General features: G+C 39.0%; 1 protein-coding gene across 3 annotated transcripts in view; it reads right to left on the reverse strand.

Moving 5' to 3' along the window:
- Positions 1-21,790, reverse strand: part of DIP2B (disco interacting protein 2 homolog B) — a 229,775-nt gene that overhangs the window by 80,350 nt on the left and 127,635 nt on the right. For all 3 annotated transcript variants that reach the window (XM_019960583.2, XM_019960582.2, XM_019960581.2), the window contains exon 3: positions 18,552-18,680. In XM_019960583.2, the coding sequence (XP_019816142.2) occupies positions 18,552-18,680 (129 nt within the window). The remainder of the gene's footprint in view (positions 1-18,551; positions 18,681-21,790) is intronic.

Here is a 21,790-nt window from a genome sequence, read left to right on the forward strand (position 1 = left end):
ATGGAAGCAACCTAGATGCCCATCAGCAGATGAATGGATAAGAAAGCTGTGGTACATATACACAATGGAGTATTACTCAGCCATTAAAAAGAATACATTTGAATCAGTTCTAATGAGGTGGATGAAACTGGAGCCTATTATACAGAGTGAAGTAAGCCAGAAAGAAAAACACCAATACAGTATACTAACACATATATATGGAATTTAGAAAGATGGTAACAATAACCCTGTATACGAGACAGCAAAAGAGACACTGATGTATAGAACAGTCTTATGGACTCTATGGGAGAGGGAGAGGGTGGGAAGATTTGGGAGAATGGCATTGAAACATGTATAATATCATGTATGAAATGAGTCGCCAGTCCAGGTTCGATGCACGATACTGGATGCTTGGGACTGGTGCACTGGGACGACCCAGAGGGATGGTATGGAGAGGGAGGAGGGAGGAGGGTTCAGGATGGGGAACACATGTATACCTGTGGCAGATTCATTTCGATATTTGGCAAAACCAATACAATATTGTAAAGTTTAAAAATAAAATTAAAAAAAAAAAAAAAAAAAAGCTGTGGTACATATACACAATGGAGTATAACTCAGCCATTAAAAAGAATACATTTGAATCAGTTCTAATGAGGTGGATGAAACTGGAGCCTATTATACAGAGTGAAATAAGCCAGAAAGAAAAACACCAATACAGTATACTAACGCATATATATGGAATTTAGAAAGATGGTAACAATAACCCTGTATACGAGACAGCAGAAGAGACGCTGATGTATAGAACAGTCTTTTGGACTCTGTGGGAGAAGGAGAGGATGGGATGATTTGGGAGAATGGCACTGAAACATGTATAATATCATATATGAAACGAGTCACCAGTCCAGGTTCGATGCATGATACTGGATGCTTGGGGCTGGTGCACTGGGACAACCCAGAGGGATGGTATGGAGAGGGAGGAGGGAGGAGGGTTCAGGATGGGGAACACATGTAAACCTGTGGTGGATTCATTTCGATATATGGCAAAACCAATACAATATTGTAAAGTTAAAAAATAAAATTAAAAAAACAAAACAAAACACTCTTAGCCAATCCTTCTGAGGCAGATAGGACCTGAGGTGGCTTCCAGGTTCAGAGAAATTTCCTCTTCTCAAGGATCTGGCCCAATCTACATATGCAAATGATCCTTGAAAGCCTGTCTCTTGTAAGAGCTGAGCTAATCAGGTCATTTGGGGGCGGGGGGGGGGGGGGGGGGCGGTGGGGGAGGGCGGTGCAGTGCTATAAGTTTAAACTGAATCAAGAAACTGCAGCTCCTAAAGTGGAGTCACATGAACAGCAGTACCCTAGAACAGACTAAGTCATGATTAGAGGCTTAGAGCTTTCAGCCCTACCCTCCATCCTCTAGAGAGAGAAAAGGGACTGGGGATTGAGCTAATCACCAATGACCAATTATTTAATCAAGCATGCCTAGGTAATGGAGTCTCCATTAAAAAAAAAAAAACCGTCTAAAGTAAGGGATCTGGAGAGCTTCCTGAGTTGGTGAACACATCTTTGTGCCAGCAGGGTAATGTACCTTAAACTTCACAGGGACAGGAGCTCTTGGGTTTGGGACTCCTCTGCACCTTGCCCTATGAGCCTCTTCATCTGGTTGATCATTTCTATCCTTTATAGTAAACTGGTAACATTATTTTCCTGAGTTCAGTGAGCCATTATAGCAAATAATCAAACTTGAGGAGGGGGTGGTGGGCATTTTGATTTATAGCTAAGTTGAACAAGGACTTTCCTGGTGGTCCAGTGGTTTAGACTCCGCACTTGGGAGGAGGCATAGGTTTGATCCCTAGTCCAGGAACTAAGATCCCACCTGCTGAATTAAGCAACGCCATATAGCCAAGCTGGCCAGAGGGAAGCAATGTGGAAACACTACAAATGGTCTCCAACTTGTGATAAATTCAACTAGTGATTTCTTTTTTTTTACTTTACAATAGTATAAAAGCAATACACACTTAATAGAAACTGTACTTTGAATTTTCAATTATTTTTTCCTGGATATGATTCTCTCTTGTGATGCTAGGCAGTAGCAGCAAGCTATGGCTCCCAGTCAGCCACACGATCACAAATGGCTTATATACTTAAAATCATTCTGTAAACATACAGCCATTCCATTTGCCCAACTGTAGGCTAATGTAAGTGTTCTGAGCACATTTAAGGCAGACAAGGCTAAGCTATGATATTCAGTAGATTGTTGTTGTATGTTGTATGTTTTTGTATGTTGTATGTTGTTGTATGTATGTCACTAAGTTGTGTCCAACTCTCTGTAACCTCATGAACTGCAGCATGCCAGGCTTCCCTGTCCTTCACCATCTCTCAGATTTTGCTCAAACTCATATCCATTGTGTCAATGATGCCATCCGACATCTCATCTCTGTCACCCCCTTCTTCTCACGCCCTCAGTCTTTCCCAGGATCAAGGTCTTTTCCAATGAGTCAGCTCTGTGCATCAGGTGTCCAATTAAACGCACTTTCAACTTTGAATATTTTCAGCTTATGATAGGTTTATTGATATGTAACCCCACTGTAAGTCAAGGAAGGTCTGTACTTGTGATTGGCCACTTCCTTCTCCAGGGGATGTTCCCAACCCAGGGAACAAACTCAGGTCTTCCACATTGCAGGCAGACGCTTTACCATCTGAGCCACCAAGGGAGCCCAAAGGTAGGGACAGTCTTGTGGAAATGAGCCTGTGGACTCTCTACTAACTGCAGGTAGTTAATATGAGAAATAAATTAAATTGTAGGACAGTGAGTTGCTATCTGCAGATAACTGGAGAATGGATGGGTGTGAAAAACCCATACGCTAGGTAGGTATCTACCACACAACAACCACTTCTACCTCAAATCCACTCACTCACTATAGGTAACCAATCTCCTTATTGATTTATCCTGCCTGTATTTCTTTGTGCAAAAAACCACCATATATTTTCCATATCCCTGCCTTTCACACACACAAGGTAACATACAATAGTACTTTTTTGCACTATGCTTTTTTCACCTAACAGTATATCCTAGAATTCATTTTGTGTCAGCTACTAGAGATTTTCTTCATTCTTTTTTTAAAGTAGCGTATATAGCACTTCATTGTATACCACAGTTTTATTCAATTGCTATCCTATGTGTGGGCAATATTTTACAATTACAAATACTGATACAAACAAACAGCCTTGTGCAAATACATTTCTATGCTGATGAGAATATATCTTCAGGATAAATTCCTACAAGTGAGACTCCTAAATCAAAAGTCAAACACAGTTTAAATTTTGTTACATCTTGCCTCCCTTCTGAAAGAGCTTTATCATACTGCAGTACTATCAGCAATGTATAAGAGAGCCTGTTTCCCGACTGACTTGCCTTCAGAGTATATTATCTACCTTTTCACTGTTGCCAGTTCAGTGGCTGAGAAATGGCACCTCAGTATACTTTAAATTTGCACGAAAAAAAAAAAATCATTACTGATATTAAAAATCTTGAAGAGGATTTTAGAGCCATTTAATATCTGATTGAAAGTGAAGTGAATGTTCACGGCACTTCACTATTTTTCCACTGGGAGTCTTAGTTTATCTTCCCTTGATTTTTAAAAATTCTTAAAGCTAGTGGAGGTGATGGAATTCTAGTTGAGCTATTTCAAATCCTAAAAGATGATGCTGTGAAAGTGCTGCACTCAATATGCCAGCAGTGGCCACAGGACTGGAAAAGGGCAGTTTTCATTCCAATCCCAAAGAAAGGCAATGCCAAAGAATGCTCAAACTACCTCAAAATTGCACTCATCTCACATGCTAGTAAAGTAGTGCTCAAAATTCTCCAAGCCAGGCTTCACCAATACATGAACCGTGAACTTCCTGATGTTCAAGCTGGTTTTAGAAAAGGCAGAGGAACCAAAGATCAAATTGCCAACATCCACTGGATCATCGAAAAAGCAAGAGAGTCCCAGAAAAACATCTATTTCTGCTTTATTGACTATGACAAAACCTTTGACTGTGTGGATCACAATAAACTTGAAAATTCTGAAAGAGATAGGAATACCACACCACTTGACCTGCCTCTTGAGAAACCTATATGCAGGTCAGGAAGCAACAGTTAGAACTGGACATGGAACAACAGACTGATTCCAAATAGGAAAAAGAGTACGTCAAGGCTGTATATTGTCACTGGCTTATTTAACTTATATGGAGAGTACATCATGAGAAACGCTGGGCTGGAAGAAGCACAAGCTGGAATCAAGACTGCAGGGAGAAAGATCAATAACCTCAGATATGCAGATGACACACCCTTATGGCAGAAAGAGAAGAGGAACTAAAAAGCCTCTTGATGAAAGTGAAAGAGGAGAGTGAAAAAGTTGGCTTAAAGGTCAACATTCAGAAAACTAAGATCATGGCATCCGGTCCCATCACTTCATGGCAAATAGATGGGGAAACAGTGGAAACAGTGTCAGACTTCATTTTGGGGGGCTCCAAAATCACTACAGATGGTGACTGCAGCCATGAAATTCAAAGACGCTTACTCCTTGGAAGCAAAGTTATGACCAACCTAGATAGTATATTCAAAAGCAGAGACATTACTTTGCCAACAAAGGTCCATCTAGTCAAGGCTATGGTTTATCCAGTAGTCATGTATGGATGTGAGAGTTGGATTGTGAAGAAAGCTGAGTGCCAAAGAATTGATGCTTTTGAACTGTGGTGTTGGAGAAGACTCTTGAGAGTCCCTTAGACTACAAGGAGATCCAACAAGTCCATTCTAAAGGAATCAGTCCTGGGTGTTCTTTGGAAGGACTGATGTTGAAGCTGAAACTCCAATACTTTGGCCACCTCATCCAAAGAGTTAACTCATTGGAAAAGACTCTGATGCTGGGAGGGATTGGTGGCAGGAGAAGCAGGGGACGACAGAGGATGAGATGGCTGGATGGCATCACTGACTCAATGGACGTGAGTCTGAGTGAACTCTGGGAGTTGGTGATGGACAGTAAGGCCTGGCGTGCTGTGATTCATGGGGTCGCAGAGAGTCAGACACGACTGAGTGACTGAACTGAACTGAACTGATATAAAAGATATTGGCCCTTTATCTCTGAGAAATGTTAGAAATATTCTCTTTCAGTTTGTTGTTTGTCCTTTGCTATTGTTTGCAGTGGATTGTTGCCATGCAAAAGTTTTTGTTTTTTTTTTTTAAAGATTTTATGGAAAATCTCAAGTCAGCAACCTAAATGCATAACTGAAAGAACTCAAAAAAAGAACAAAATAAAACCTAAGTTAGCAAAAGAAGGAATTAACAAGGATTAGAGGAAAAATCACTGCAGATGGTGACTGCAGCCATGAAATTAAAAGACGCTTGCTCCTTGGAAGAAAAGCTATGACAAACCGAGACAGTATATTCAAAAGCAGAAACATCGCTTTGCTGACAAAGGTTCATATATATATATACAGTCAAAGCTATGGTTTTTCCAGTAGTCATGTATGGATGTGAGAGCTGGACCATAAAGAAGGCTGAGTGCCGAAGAATTGATGCTTTCAAACTGTGGTGCTGGAGAAGACTGAAAGTTCCTTGGATAACAAGTAGGTCAAACCAGTCCATCTTAAAGAAAATCAGTTCTAAATATTCAATGGAAGAACTGATGCTGAAGCTGAAGCTCCAATATTTCGGCCACCTGATGCAAAGAGCTGACTCATTTGAAAAGACCCTGATGTAGGGAAAGATTGAAGGCAGGAGGAGAAGGGGACGACAGAAGATGAGATGGTTGGATGGCATCATCAACTCAATGGACATGAGTTTGAGCAAACTCTGGGAGATACTGAAGGACAGGGAAGCCTGCCGTGCTGCAGTCCATGGTGTTACAAAGAGGCGGACGTGACTTAGCAAATGAACAGCAGTGCAGAAATAAAACAGAGGGAAGAAAAACAACAAAAACAAGAACTGGTTTTTTGAAAAGATGAACAAAGTTGACACAACTTTATCTACAATAAGAAAAAGAGAACATTCTTGGCGGTCCAATGGTTAAGAATCAGCCTGCCAATGTAGGGAACACCGGTTCGATCCCTGGTCTAGGAAAATCCTGCATACTCGGGGCAACTGCGTCCATGCTCCATGACTATCGAAGCCCATGCTCCACAACAAGAGAAGCTGCCACAATGAGAAGCCTATACACCATAACTAGCGAGTACCCCCTGGTGCAACTAAAGAAAGCTCACTAGCAGCAGTGAAGACCCAGGGCAGCCAAAACAAATAACGAAATTTCCTAAGTTAAAAAAAAAATTTTTTTTAATTTAAAAAGAAAAAAGAGAGAAGATACAAATTACTAAAAATCAGAAATGAAAGAGGAAATTTTTCAACTGATGCCATAGAAGAAACATATAACCTACCAAGATTAAAACCAGAACAGACCAATTACTAACAGAAAGATTGAATCAGTAATCAAAAACCTCCCAAGAAAGAAAAGCCCACATTTCACTGGAGAATCCTATATAAAGCACTTTTAAGAATTAACATCAATTTTCTCAAAGTCTTCCAAAAACCAAGAGGGAACACTCTCAAACTCATTTGATAAGACTACCCTATCCTGATACCAAAGCCAGGCAATGATATTATAAAAAAAGAAAACTACAGGCCAAAATAATGTTGTTAATCAATATTAACTATAGACCAGATGAATATTAATGTAAAAATCCTGAACAAAATACTAACAAATCAAATTCAACAGCACATTAAAAGGACAATATGGCATTAAAAAGACTATCCACCTAAGTTGCAAGGTTCAACATATGAAAACAAATGTAATACTCTAATATAACAGGGGAGAAAAATCATATGATCATCTCAATAGATACAGAAAAAGCATTTGACAAAATTAACATTCTTTTATAAGAACACTCTACAAACCAGGAACAGAAGGAAAGTACTTGATAATTCTCGAACATGAAAAGCCCACAGTCAACATCATATTCAACAGTGAAAAGCTAAAAGCTTTTCCCATTATCATCAGGAATAAGGCAAGGATGCTCACACTCACCTATTCAACACAGTACTGGACATTCTAGTCAGAGAAATTAAGCAAGAAAAAGAATAAAGGCATCCAAGTTGGAAAATCAGAGATCAAATTGCCAACATTCACTGGATCATCAAAAAAGCAAGAGAGTTCCAAAAAAACATCTACTTTTGCTTTATTGACTATGCCAAAGCCTTTGACTGTGTGGATCACAATAAACTGTGGAAAATTCTGAAAGAGATGGGAATACCAGGTCTGGTATTGACCTGGTCTCTCTTGACCTGCCTCTTGTGAAACCTATATGCCAGTCAGGAAGCAACAGTTAGAACCGGACATGGAACAACAGACTGGTTCCAAATAGGAAAAGGAGTACATCAAGGCTGTATATTGTCACCCTGCTTATTTAATTTATATGCAGAGTACATCATGCGAAACGCTGGGCTGGAAGAAGCACAGCTGGAATCAAGATTGCCGGGAGAAATATCAATAACCTCAGATACGCAGATGACACCACCCTTGTGGCAGAAAGCGAAGAAGAACTAAAGAGCCTCTTGATGAAAGTGAAAAAGGAGAGTGAAAAAGTTGTCTTAAAGCTCAACATTCAGAAAACGAAGATCATGGCATCTGGTCCCATCACTTCATGGGAAATAGATGGGCAAACAGTGGAAACAGTGTCAGACTTTATTTTTCTGTGTTCCCAAATCACTGCAGATAGTGATTGCAGCCATGAAATTAAAAGACGCTTACTCCTCGGAGGGAAAGTTATGACCAACATAGACAGCATATTAAGAAGCAGAGACATTACTTTGCCAACAAAGGACTGTCCAGTCAAGGCTATGGTTTTTCCAATGGTCATGTATGGATGTGAGAGTTGGACTATAAAGAAAGCTGGGCGCCGAAGAATTGATGCTTTTGAACTGTGGTGTTGGAGAAGACTCTTGAGTCCCTTGGACAGCAAGGAGATCCAACTAGTCCTTTCTGAAGCATATCAGTCCTGGGTGTTAATTGGAGGACTGATGTTGAAGCTGAAACTCCAATACTTTGGCCACCTGATGCAAAGAGCTGACTCACCTGATGCTGGGAAAGATTGAGGGCAGGAGGAGAAGGGGACGACAGAGGATGAGATGGTTGGATGGCATCACTGACTCTGTGGATATGGGTTTGGGTGAACTCCGGGAGTTGGTGATAGACAGGGAGGCCTGGTACGCTGCGGTTCATGGGGGTCTCAAAGAGTCAGACACGACTGAGCGACTGAACTAAACTGAACTGAAGTTGGAAAAGAAGTAAAATTGTTTTTGTTTACAGGTGACATGACGTTATACATAGGAAACCCTAAAGATCTCACACACACAGACTGTCAGAACTAACAAATAAATTCAGCAATTGCAAGATAGAAAAATCAACATACAAAAATCAGTTGTGTTTCTGAACAGTAACAATGAAACATCTGAAAAGTAAAAATTTACAATAGTATCAAAAACAACAAAACACTCAGGAATAAATATAACCAAGGAGTGAAAGATTTGTACAATATGAGACACTGATGAATGAAATAAAAGAAGACAAATCAGTAGAAAGACATTTTATGATTAACATTAAGTCTATTAAGGACTGAAAGACTTAATATTGTTAAAACATCCATATTACCCAAAGCAATCTAGAGATTTAATGGAATTTCTGTCAAAATCTCAATGACACTTTTTTAAGAAGTAGAAAACAAAATTCCTAAATGCATATGGAATCTCAAAGGACCCCAAAGAGCCAAAACAATCATGAGAAAGAAGAACAAAGATAAAGGCTTCCCTCTTCCTGATTTCAAAACATATTACAAAGTTATAGTAACCAAGACTATGACACTGGCATGCAGACATACATATAGAGCAATGAAACAGAACAAAGAGCCCAGAAATTATTCTGGTGTACACGGCCAAATGGTCTTCAGCAAAGATGTTAAGACTATACACTGGGGAAATGACAGCCCTGATAGAAACAAACAGTGCTGGAAAAACTGGAATATCCGTATGTAAAAAAGAATGAAGCTGGATGCTTATCTTTCACCATACACAAAAAGTAATCAAAATGGATTAAAGATCTAGACATAAGACCTGAAACTATAAAATTCTTAGGGGAAAACACTGTATGACCTTGGAATGCAATAATTTCTTGAACGTGACACCAACAGCACAAGCAACAAAAGCTGAAAACAGAACTAGGACTATATCAAACCTTAAAACTTCGGCACAACAAAGGAAACAACAGTGAAAAGGCAACTCGTGGAGTGGGAGAACATATCTGCAAATCATACACTGAGTAAGGAGTTACTATCTAGAATACACAAAGAACTTCTACAACTCAATCACAATAAAACCTCAAAGAACTCAATTTTAAATGGGCAAGGGAACTGAACTGATATTTCTCCAAGAAGACAAAATGGCCACTTAAAAAAAAAAAGGAAAATCACAAATGTTGACAGAGATGTGGAGAAAGTGGAACCTGCATGCACCGTTGGTAGGACTGTAAAATGCTACTGCTGCTATGGAAAGCACTATGGAGGTTCTGCAAAAAAATTAAAACTAGAACTCTCCACAACAATCTTACTTTTGGGTGTATATCCAAAAGAACTGAAGGCAGAGTCTTGAAATGATATTTACACATCTGTGTTCACTGCAGCATTATTCACAATAGCCAAAATGTGGAAACAACTTAATGTCCACGAATGGATGAATGGATAAAAAAAATGTAGTATATACATACTACATTATGTATTAAGGCTGGAATATTATTCAGCCTTGAAAAAGGAAACTTTGACATGCCAAGTGAAATAAGCCAGTTACACTCACACTCACACACACACACACACACACACACATACACACATAAAACCCCTAATATAAACCACTTTTAAGAGGTATCTAAAGTACTCAAATTCATAGATACAGGGAGCAAAATAGTGGTTGACAGAGACTGGGGCAAGAAGAAACAGAATTACTGATCAATGGATATAAAGTTTCAGTCATGCAAGATGTGAAGGTTCCAAAGAGCTGTTGTATAACAACCTGCACACAGTTAACAATATAATATACACTTTAAAATTCTAAGAGTACATTCATGTGTTTTTACCACAATAAAAAATTTTTTTTCTGTAGTCTTCTAATACATCTGGATTTTCAGTCTTAGAAAGTCTTCTCATAGGCTTTTCATAAGCTTAGATTATTAAAAAATTGACTAGTATTTTCTTTATTACTTATATAGTACTTATATGGTTTCTTTTTTACATAAAGATCTTTGATCCATTTGAAGTTTTTGCTCGTATCTGGTGTGAGATAATAGGTTTACTTAATTTTTTCCCAGTTGTTGTAGCATAATTTATCAAAAAGTAGTTTCTCACCCAAGTGATCTGGGATGCTATCTTTATCATATACTAAACCCCAGATGTACTTCGGTCTATTTCTGAACTTGCTATTCTATTCCAGTGGTCTGTCTGCCAATTTGTGTGTCATACCACACTGTTTTAATTACAGTCTTTGGAATATGTTGCTAGATATTAAAACATATCTAGTCACTCTCGTAGGTTTTCTGAGTGTTTCCTAGCTATTATGTGTTTACTTTTCAAATTGAACTTCAAAAATATTTTTTTCTAGCTCCATAAATAAATTTGATAGTGTTTTTACCGGGATTGGATTAAAATTATAATTTTTGGAGTCCTAGTAAATCTGTGATATTGAATCATCCTATCTAAGAATCAGGGATGACTTCCCATTTATCATGCCTACTGTGTGTCATTCAGGATGTTATAAGTTTCCATTGTAAAGGTTTTATACATTCCTGAAGTTTATTCCTAAATATGTTTTATTTTCTTTTATTGCTTTTGTAAATGAGGTTTGCTCTACCATTACATCTTTCAACTAGTTATTATTAGCAAATATGAAGGCTACTGATTTCTGCACTAATTTCATACTTACTACTTGATATAATTATTTCATTAAGTTACTTTTGCCATCACTTCTCCTGGGTTTTCTTTTTTTTTTTTCTCCAACTTCCCTCTCAGGGAAAATCCTCTTCTTTTTTTTTTATTTTTTTTTATTTTTTTTTTCTTTAATAGAAAATTATTTAATATGACTTCCCTCTCAGGGAAAATCCTCTTCTTCTTTTTTTTTTTTAATTTTTTTTTCTTTAATAGAAAATTATTTAATTATGAATTATCATATCAACTGCAAATACAGTTTTCCTTCTTCTTTTCTAATTCTATACCTCTAATTGATCTGTCTTTTCTTTTTTTTTTTTTTGGTTATTACCTCTAGTAAATTTAAATGTCAGTATTCCTAGGACTAGTAAAACTCATACAAAAATATAACAACAACAAAAAAAAGAATTCAATTTAGAAAAAAGGAGGTTTAGGCAATGGACAAGTGGTTTACAGAAGAAGCCACAAACGGAAAATAAGCATATTCCAAAAGGTCCAATCTCATTAGTTATAAAAGAAATAACATTTCTACCAACAAGATGGGAGAATGTCCATTTCCCCACATCTATGGATAATAATGGGCCATGTTTTTCATCTTTCCCAAAAAGATAAGTGGAAAATGCTACTTTACATATTTTAAGTAGTTGCTCCTATTCTTAGCTTGTTGTTACAAAGTAGTTAAGACAGGGCACAAAAGTGGCACAGCTGGGCTTCAGGGACCAGGGGCAGACAAACACCCGGTGCCCTTACCTGCTGCTGCCACCGCTAAGTCGCTTCAGTCGTGTCCGACTCTGTGCGACCCCATAGACGGCAGCCCACCAGGCTCCCCCGTCCCTGGGATTCTCCAGGCAAGAACACTGGAGTGGGTTGCCATTTCCTTCTCCAATGCAGGAAAGTGAAAAGTGAAAGTGAAGTCGCTCAGTCATGTCCGACTCTTAGTGACCCCATGGACTGCAGCCTACCAGGCTCCTCGGTCCATGGGATTTTCCAGGCAAGAGTACTGGAGTGCCCTTACCTGCTAGGACATTACTATAGACAGGCAGACGGACAGAGAGATATGAACAGACTGAAACGCAGATGTGTGGGTGGACTGAGTCATTTAAGTAGAGATGTACAGTTCAAGGAGTTATCTGTAAACCAATTAGTAGCCATGCCATTTTTACCAATTTCTAAGGTACTGACCACTTTGCCATTTTTAATTACGGCAGAGGCAGCAACCAGTAAGTTCTGGAACATTAGTATATCACATTAATTTTGGCACTACTGTATGTGCTGGTGGGGAGGAGCAGTGAAATTTTAATTCTGCATTTCACATTCCCCTGCTTTTACCAATTATATTTTTTTAGTTTAGAATATCTATATAGCAAACAGCTACTCATTCTTCAAAATGGCTCAGACTTTGCCATCTCCACAAAGCCTGCCCTCAACAGTGCCTGGTATTCAGGCTCTTCCTCTGTCACCCCCTCTTCTCTGTTGACTATACCTTATACAAAGGTTTCCTGTGTTTTCATCTGTGTTTCTCTAGCACTGAAACTGTGCTCAACTTGTAGGAGGTCTACAACAGATACTTGCTTAAACTGAACTGAACTGAATTTATCTTCCTTGGTATGAGGAAGTGTATTAATAAAGAAATAAAATGGTCCTGGTGTGCCAGTGGCAGCCACCTTGGCAAAAGTCGCTGTATCAGAGAACATATTTAGACAGAGAAAGTTAGTTCTCAATTAAGTTGACAGAGGTAATTATTGTTGCATTTAGGTCCCAGCATTGAGTCAAAAGAATCCACTTAGAGCAAAAATCAGGAAGAACAATGGACGTAAGGCTTTAAATATTTTATCCATGGGTATCACTTTAAAAACTATCTTTTACATTGTTTTTCCTCCCTCAATCTGCAGCACAAGTCCCAATAAACAAAGCCTTGCCTGAATTTCTCAAAAAACAAAAATCAAAATCAAAAACAGCCTTTTATAAATTTCCAGTTATAAAATAAATAAGCCATGGGATGGAAATGTATGGCATGATGACTATAATTAATAGTACTGTATTGCACATCTGAAAGGTGTTGAGAGAGTAGATCTTAAAAGTCCTCTCAGGGTGAGTGGGAGGCTCAAGAGGGAGGAAACATATGTATACTTATGGCTGATTCACATTGTTACATGGCAGAAACCAACACAATATTGTAAAGCAATTATCCTCCAATTAAAAATAAATTTTTTAGAAAGTCTTCTTATAACAAGAAAAAACAGTTTTTTTAACTTTGAAAGGTGACAGATGTTAATGAGACCTACTAGGATCATCACTTCACAACACAAACTAATATCAAATCATTATGCTATATACCTGAAACTAATGTCATATGTCGGGTTATACCACAATTTAAAAAATAGAAAACCATCTTTGTTACTTTTTGTTTAAAATTAATACAGATTTTGTTACATGTATATTTTACCACAACGAAAATGGAAAAAATGAATATACATACACATCCCAGATATAAGTCCACCTCAGTAGCTGGAACAGTTGAAAGTGAAAGTTGCTCAGTCACGTCCAACTCTTCACGACCCCATAGACTATACAGTCCATGGAATTCTCCAGGTTAGAATACTACAGTGGGTAGCCGTTCCCTTCTCCAGGGGGATCTTCCCAATCCAGGGATTGAACCCAGGTCTCCTGCATTGCAGGCGGATTCTTTACCAGCTGAGCCACAAGGGAAGCCAGTAGTTTGGTATATAATTATTCCAAATTTCTACTTCTGTGTACTTCATAATATATATAATTATTAGTACTAATATTCATAAATTTGCATCATGTGCTACATACTATCTTGCATTTATTACTTAATGTATTTTGTACATCTCTCCATATTTGCACAAATAAATCTACCTCATTTTCCTATGAGACTTCCTAGGATCTTTAAACTAGTTTTCATTGACCTCTACTGTGTGGACCTACTATAACTTATCACTGTATTTATAATGAACAATACTATAACAAACATTTTTGTATAGATATTTTTGTGTATATGTGTATGTGCAAATTTCTAGAAGTAGCATTTCTGGGTAAAAGTGTATGAATATTTAAAGTTTAAAAGATAGTGTCAAACTCTTGCACTGTTACTTTTAAGGAAGCAGCTTAATACTGCTACTTCCTTAAAAGTAGCAGTAATTTGAAGTAGCTTTATATGGCATTTATATTTTTATACTATTTTAGTGTCTAAGGTTTACTTATTTAGTTGAATCAAGATAGACATATTTTACTGAATCTACAATGCCATCTTATATAAAAGATATTCTTCAGGATTAAAAAAAAAAATCCTGATTTCAGGTATGCTAAAATGTGAAAAGTGCCCTTCTCATATTAGATGAAACCATGGTTCTTAGCTGTCTTGGAAAATGAATGACTAATTGCGCATATTGAGAAAAAGCACTTTCTCAACAGAACAACAACACTTCAAATGCTCACACTTATTAATTAAAAATACTACACTTCCAAAAGTATTACTGCATGAAACATAAAACATGTGAGAGCAAACTGCGAAAACTAGGGACTTATTCACATTAGTCAAGCTTTAGAAGGTCCAGGACAATTAATTTGGATAATTAATAAATATAGAGCATATTCTTCTCTGCCATAAGGATCTGCAGCATCAGAACACAGAACAAATCAAACCACTCACTTATTTTCTAACATGATCAGCCCTGGCCCCTACACCTGTGTCAAAAAGGAGATGTTCAGTTACTGTATTAGCAAAGTCTCTTATCGGTAAGAACAGGCAGCTCTTGTAACTGGATTTGACTCCTTCAGCCAACATACAATTCATCTTGATCATTTGATAGAGAAATCACTTCTGAAGTTCAGTCCCTAGACGCGGCTGACTTTGGACATCTCTGCCAGGAGCATGGGACAGTTGGGTTTCATTTTCCAGAACTGATGTTTGAGCTCAATAAGGTGATACAGCTACTCTTTAAAAGTCCTTTTTGTTTTTGTTGTTTTGTTTGAGGTGGCTAACTGCTGAAAAGATTAACATTGAAGAAATTGTCACAATGACTTACCATCCAATCACTTTCCAGCTCGGAGATTAATTATGTATTTTCTACACTTGGGACCACAAAACGTGTGTGTAGAAAACTGCATCCTGCTTTGATGGGCAGGAAAAGGAGGTACTAAGTAAGTGTATTTGAAATGTCAGACCCTTTTGCCTAAGCACAAAGAATACAATCAGGTCAGAAAATCTAAACTCTGAATAAATGTAAGCTCTTTACACCATGTCTGAAACATGAAATACTAAGTTCAATTATGACTGGTTGAAATGTTGTAGGTGTTAATAAGCCTCTACCAAATAAGAGAGGATTTTCAAGCTACATTCACTGAAATCAATGTCAAGCCCTTTCTGTGTACTTTAATCTGAATGCTTATAATTTTTCCTAAACATACCCTCCATTCTGAAGTTAATTTTGCATGTGACATGTAAATATAAGCCTTCCTATGAATGGAGAAGCAAAGACGTGAAGTTCAACTCTGATAAATTTCTACAACTTCTTTGCTCTATTTTTGCAGCTACTGTTCAGTTCAATTCATCTTCTTACTCATGGAAGCCAGAATTTGCAGCGTGTGCTGAGTTTTTCTCTGCTATTTAGTTAGGCATTTCCTTCTACTTTTAAAAATGTCATTTTCAGCCAAAATTCACGCTTGCAGACCTCCTCTTTCACGTTCCTCCTCATAACAGCATTGCAGAACTTTCATTATCTTCAGGGTTTTCAAATCACCTTTGTCCCCCACTTTACCTCCTCTCTGGCCTCCGCAGTACTACTCCCCCCGGCTAAAGTCCCAGTGACACAAATATCCAAAACCCAACTACTGAACCCTCCTCAATACCCCTGCACCTAACCAAGTCTCCATAGTCTGCTAGCCAGCGTATGATTCAGACTACACTTTCTGATACTGGGGGTAAGTCTGAAAGAACTGATGGAAAAGATACTTGGGTTTTAGTGGCTCAGTGGTAAAGAATCCGCCTGCAATGCAGGAGACACAGGTTTGATCTCTGGATCGGGAGATCCCCAGGAGAAAGAAACGGCAACCCACTCCAGTACTCTTGCCTGAGAAATCCCCTGGACAGAAGCCTGGCAGGCACAAGCCAGGGGTCTCAAAAGAGTTGCACGTGACTTAGTGACTAAATAACAAAGGTGAACGTCAGAATTTGACACTACTGAATGAGCTCACTAAAGACTTTTTTCTCCGTGTGATCAGCTTGGACATAGAGTATAGAGGATCCTCTTAGGGGTTCCTTACTAACTTTTTGTTAAATGCTGTAAGAACAAGCAAAAAACTTCCCAGCAGGCCTGGGGTGGGTGCTGTAGTGGCTAAAAGCCTTTCAGGCTGGTGAGAACCCACTACTGCAGCAGCTGAGCCCCAGCCTCTAAAGGCAACACCAGGTGCTGGGGAACCCAGCTGGGGGCCTGGCGACAAACAGGAGCTCCTGATTAGCTTTTCCAAATCCAGCCTTACCTCCCTCTGATCCATGCCCTAACTAGTACTACTTTTATACCCTCCTTTCTCCAAAATATGTATTTAACTCTTAACATGTGTTAAGCTCTGTGCAGCTGGCCCAAGCTACTAGAACAAATTACAAATCTGTGTTCCTGCTCTGCTAAAATTCTTCAGTGGTATTCAAGATTCCTCAAGATTTGCCCACTGATTATCTTTCCAGCCTGATCTCCCACCTCTTCCTGGGTCCTTGCTTTCTAAGTTTCAGTCCTAATGAACTATTTTCAGGTTTACTATCTGATGTTATTTCCCTAACTTTGTCTGCCATGACATGGTTCAGATGTCTTAGTCTAAGAGAAAGCCTCTTGTCAATCAGCCCCAGGTTAGGTACAAAGGAAAATTCTGTGTGGCCTGTAATTTCTATTTTCTGACCGAACACTTTTCACTCCTTCCTTCCTTCCAGTGTGTGAAAATACATATCTAATAATATCAGCTCATAAAATAACTGTCCTTTTCCTCGTCTCCTCTAAAGCCATTTTCGTGAGGGTGTGATACACACCCTGTTTTTTCAATTCAAGAAAAGGATAAGGTAGCCTTGGTTGGTAACGGAGGGAAAAAAAAATCTGGAGAAAGTAAAATAACATTCCAGTTAGTCTTCTGGCTTAATTCTGCTTGTTCTTAAAACAGTAACTGTGCTACAGAGACTATCCTAGCACAGAGCACAGTAGATGGATGTGGGACCAGCTTACTATGCCACATGCCCTGAGGTCTATGATTCACTTCTGCTTGTCAGTGCTGGACATGGTGTAGCTGGAGTGTGCCCCCACAGCCAGCCACAGCACATCACCTTTTCTTTTACCATGGGTATTTTCTGGGTGAGAAGAAATAAAGTTTATGGGTTTCGGGTCAAATCAGTTCAGTTCAGTCACTCAGTCATGTCCAACTCTTTGCAACCCCATGGACTGCCACACACCAGGCTTCCCTGTCCATCACCAAGTCCCGGAACTTGCTCAAACTCATGTCCATCAAATCAGTGACATCATCCAACTATCTCATCCTCTGTAGACCCCTTCTCCTCCCACCTTCAATCTTTTCCAGCCTCAGGGTCTTTTCTAAGGAGTCAGTTCTTCGCATCAGGGGGCCAAAGTATTGGAGTTTTAGCTTCAACATCAGTCCTTCCAAAGAATATTCAGGACTGATTTCCTTTAGGACTGACTGGTTTGGTTTCTGTGCAGTCCAAGGGAATCTCAAGAATCTTCTCCAACACCACAGTTCAAAACCATCACTTCTTCGGCACTCAGCTTTCTTTATAGTCCAACTCTCACATCCATACATGACTACTGAAAAATCATAGCTTTGACTAGATGGATCTTTGTCAGCAAAGTAATGTCTCTGCTTTTTAATATGCTGTCTAGGTTTGTCATAGCTTTTCTTCCAAGGAGCAGTCTTTTAATTTCATGGCTGCAGTCACCATCTGCAGTGATTTTGGAGCCCCCAAAAATAAAGTCTCTCACTGTTTCCCCATCTATTTACCATGAAGTGATGGGACCAGTTGCCATGATCTTCGTTTTTTGAATGTTGAGTTTTAAGCCAGCTTTTTCACTTGCTTTCACTTTCATCAAGGGGCTCATCAATTCCTCTTTGCTTTTTTATGGGTTTACCAATCTGAAATTTCATTGTTAAGTTTCTGTTCCAGCTCCATAAGTCAAAAGACTAATCAACAGCCCTGAAAAACACAGAAAGACCTGCCTCTTCCAAGAGAGTCTACTGAGCTTTCCTAGTACCATCTCATAAGACCCCAGCCCTCTGCTTTCTTATTTATTTATTCACACTGCCTTTGTACTTGCCTGGCTCCCCTGCTGGCCTTGAGGGCAGAAATGTTTTATTTGGGGCTATAACCCCAGCTAATAAAGAGTACCTACTACATCTGGCATGTAACAAGTACTCAACAAATGGCTGATGAATGAATTAATATAGACCTGTTGGCACTTTAAGAGAAAAAAATAAATATCAGGAGCTCTCAGGATGTACAGTTCACACTACGGTAGGTGAAACTGTTCCAGCAGTAATTTTCCGTTCCCTCTCACCTGATCGGTATCGTTCATCCCTGGCTCCCCCAGATCGACTTCGATGATACTTAGAAGGAGCAGAAGTTGTAGCTGCAGATGGAGCAGGTGTTTGGTTTCTGTGTTCTTTCTGTACTGATGAATCAGTTTCTAAAAAAGGAAGTTTTGGAAGATGGTTATCACGATAACAATAATAACTAACATTTTCTGAGCACTTAACAGCATTTCCACAACACTTTGAGGTAGGTAATACTACCCATCTACAGTAAAGGGTTAGAGAGCTTTAATACGTTAAAAAAAAAAAAATACAAAGGCATCCAGACTAAAACAAAACAAAACAGAACATTATCTTGACAATGTAATTGCCAACAGGTGATGGGAGATATAAGTAGGTGAAAAGGAGAGACTCCACAAACTGGGAAGATGGGGGATACGGTGGGGTGTACATGATCCCCTAATCCTGTACAGTTGCAGAAAACATAGCTTGGGAAGCGTTAGTCTCCCTACCATAAGTTACTCCCAATAAACATGTCATTAAAACAAAACTAGAGTGCTTACTCTGCAAACATAGCTTCAAGTCAAGTCTTACTAGCCCCTCTTCCAACCGGAGGCATCACCGAACTTAACCCTTTCCAGTCCCTGCCCTGTCCCCACATTCTGTCCTCCCAACATTTACTGTTTCTCATCAAGAATATGGGGAAGACTGCAATCCTATTCCTGGGCATATATCTGGAGAAAAACATGATTCAAAAGGATACATGCACCCCAATGTTCATAGCAGCACTGTTTACAATAGCCAAGACATGGAAGCAACCTAATGTCCATCAGAAGAGGAACAGCTAAAGAAGATGTGGTACATATATATGATGGAATATTACTCAGCCAATAAAAGGAATAAAATAATGCCACTGCCATTTGCAACAACATGGATGGACCTAGAGAGTGTCTTTTGAAGTCAGACAGAGAAGGAGAAATACCATATGACATCCCTTATATGTGGAGTCAATAAAGAAATGATAACAAATAAACTTATTTACAAAACACTCTCACAGACTTAGAAAATGAACTTACAGCTACTGGGGGAAAGGATGGGAGCTTGGGATGGTCATGCACACACTGCTACATTCAAAATGAGTAACCAACAAGGACCTGCTGTACAGCACATGGAACTCTGCTCAATGTTGTGTGCCAGCCTGGATGGGAAAAAGGTTTGGAGGAGAATGGATACTTGTATATGTATGGCTAAGTCCTCTGCTGTCACCTGAAACTACCACAATACTGTTAATCAACTACACCATAATACAAAATAAAAAATGTGAGGGGGGATATGGAGAAGAGAAAATAAGCAGGGAAATAAGCAGAAGAAAAATACTTTGTTCTGATATTTTACTATATTTTTTCTTTTCAAATGGTATTAGCTCCCAAGTCATAATTTTTTAAAATTGTAGTAAGAATATTTAACATGAGATGTAATCCATTAACAAATTAAGTGTATAATATGGTACTGTAAACTACAGGTATGATTTACACAGCACCTTCAGAACTCATTCATCTTGTATAGTTAAAACTTTTACCCCCTGAGTAGCAATTCCCCGTTTCCCCCACCCCCCGGCGTCTGGCAACCACCATTCTACTCTCTGCTTCTACGAGTTTGACTATTTTGATTCTTTGTTCTTCTGTGATTCACTAAGTCTCATGTCCTCCAGGTTCATCCATGTTGTCATATATTACAGAATTTTCTTATTTTGAGCTGTATTTTAAGTTTCTTCAGTAGCATTTAGCTGTGCTCAGAAAGGTACCAGTCATAGCAAACACCCTCTTCCAACAACACAAGACCCTACACGTGGACATCACCAGATGCTCAACACCGAAATCAGACTGATTCTATTCTTTGTAGCAAAAGATGGAGAAGCTCTATATAGTCAGCAAAAACAAGACCAGGAGCTGACTGTGGCTCAGATCATGAACTCCTTATTGCCAAATTCAGACTGAAATTGAAGAAAGTAGGGAAAACCACTAAACCATTCAGGTATGACCTAAGTCAAATTCCTTATGCTTATACATTGGAAGTCAGAAATAGATTTAAGGGCCTAGATCTGATAGATAGAGTGCCTGATGAACTATGGAATGAGGTTCGTGATATTGTACAGGAGACAGGGATCAAGACCATCCCCATGGAAAAGAAATGCAAAAAAGCAAAATGGCTGTCAGGGGAGGCCTTACAAATAGCTGTGAAAAGAAGAGAAGCGAAAAACAAAGGAGAAAAGAAAAGATACAAGCATCTGAATGCAGAGTTCCAAAGAATAGCAAGGAGAGATAAGAAAGCCTTCCTCAGCTATCAGTGCAAAGAAATAAAGGAAAACAACAGAATGGGAAAGACTAGAGATCTCTTCAAGAAAATCAGAGATACCAAGGGAACATTTCATGCAAAGATGGGCTCGATAAAGGACAGAAATGGTATGGACCTAACAGAAGCAGAAGATATTAAGAAGAGGTGGCAAAAATACACAGAAGAACTGTACAAAAAAGATCTTCACGACCCAGATAATCATGATAGTGTGATCACTCACCTAGAGCCAGACATCCTGGAATGTGAAGTCAAGTGGGCCTTAGAAAGCATCACTACGAACAAAGCTAGCAGAGGTGATGGAATTCCAGTTGAGCTATATCAAATCCTGGGAGATGATGCTGTCAAAGTGCTGCACTCAATATGAGAGCAAATCTGGAAAACTCAGCAGTGGCCACAGGACTGGAAAAGGGCAGTTTTCATTCCAATCCCAATGGAAACGCCAAAGAATGTTCCAACTACCGCACAATTCCACTCATCTCACATGCTAGTAATGCTCAAAATTCTCCAAGCCAGGCTTCACCAATACATGAACCGTGAACTTCCTGATGTTCAAGCTGGTTTTAGAAAAGGCAGAGGAACCAGAGATCAAATTGCCAACATCCGCTGGATCATGGAAAAAGCAAGAGAGTTCCAGAAAAACATCTATTTCTGCTTTATTGACTAAGCCAAAGCCTTTGACAGTGTGGATCACAATAAACTGTGGAAAATTCTGAAAGAGATGGGAATACCAGACCACCTGACCTGCGTCTTGAGAAACCTGTATGCAGGTTAGGAAGCAACAGTTAGAACTGGACATGGAACAACAGACTGGTTCCAAATAGGAGAAGGAGTACATCAAGGGTGTATATCGTCACCCTGCTTATTTAACTTCTATGCAGAGTACATCATGAGAAACGCTGGACTGGAAGAA

Source organism: Bos indicus, chromosome 5, assembly GCF_029378745.1.
Source record: "Bos indicus isolate NIAB-ARS_2022 breed Sahiwal x Tharparkar chromosome 5, NIAB-ARS_B.indTharparkar_mat_pri_1.0, whole genome shotgun sequence".
Classification (NCBI taxonomy): Eukaryota; Metazoa; Chordata; class Mammalia; order Artiodactyla; family Bovidae; genus Bos; species Bos indicus.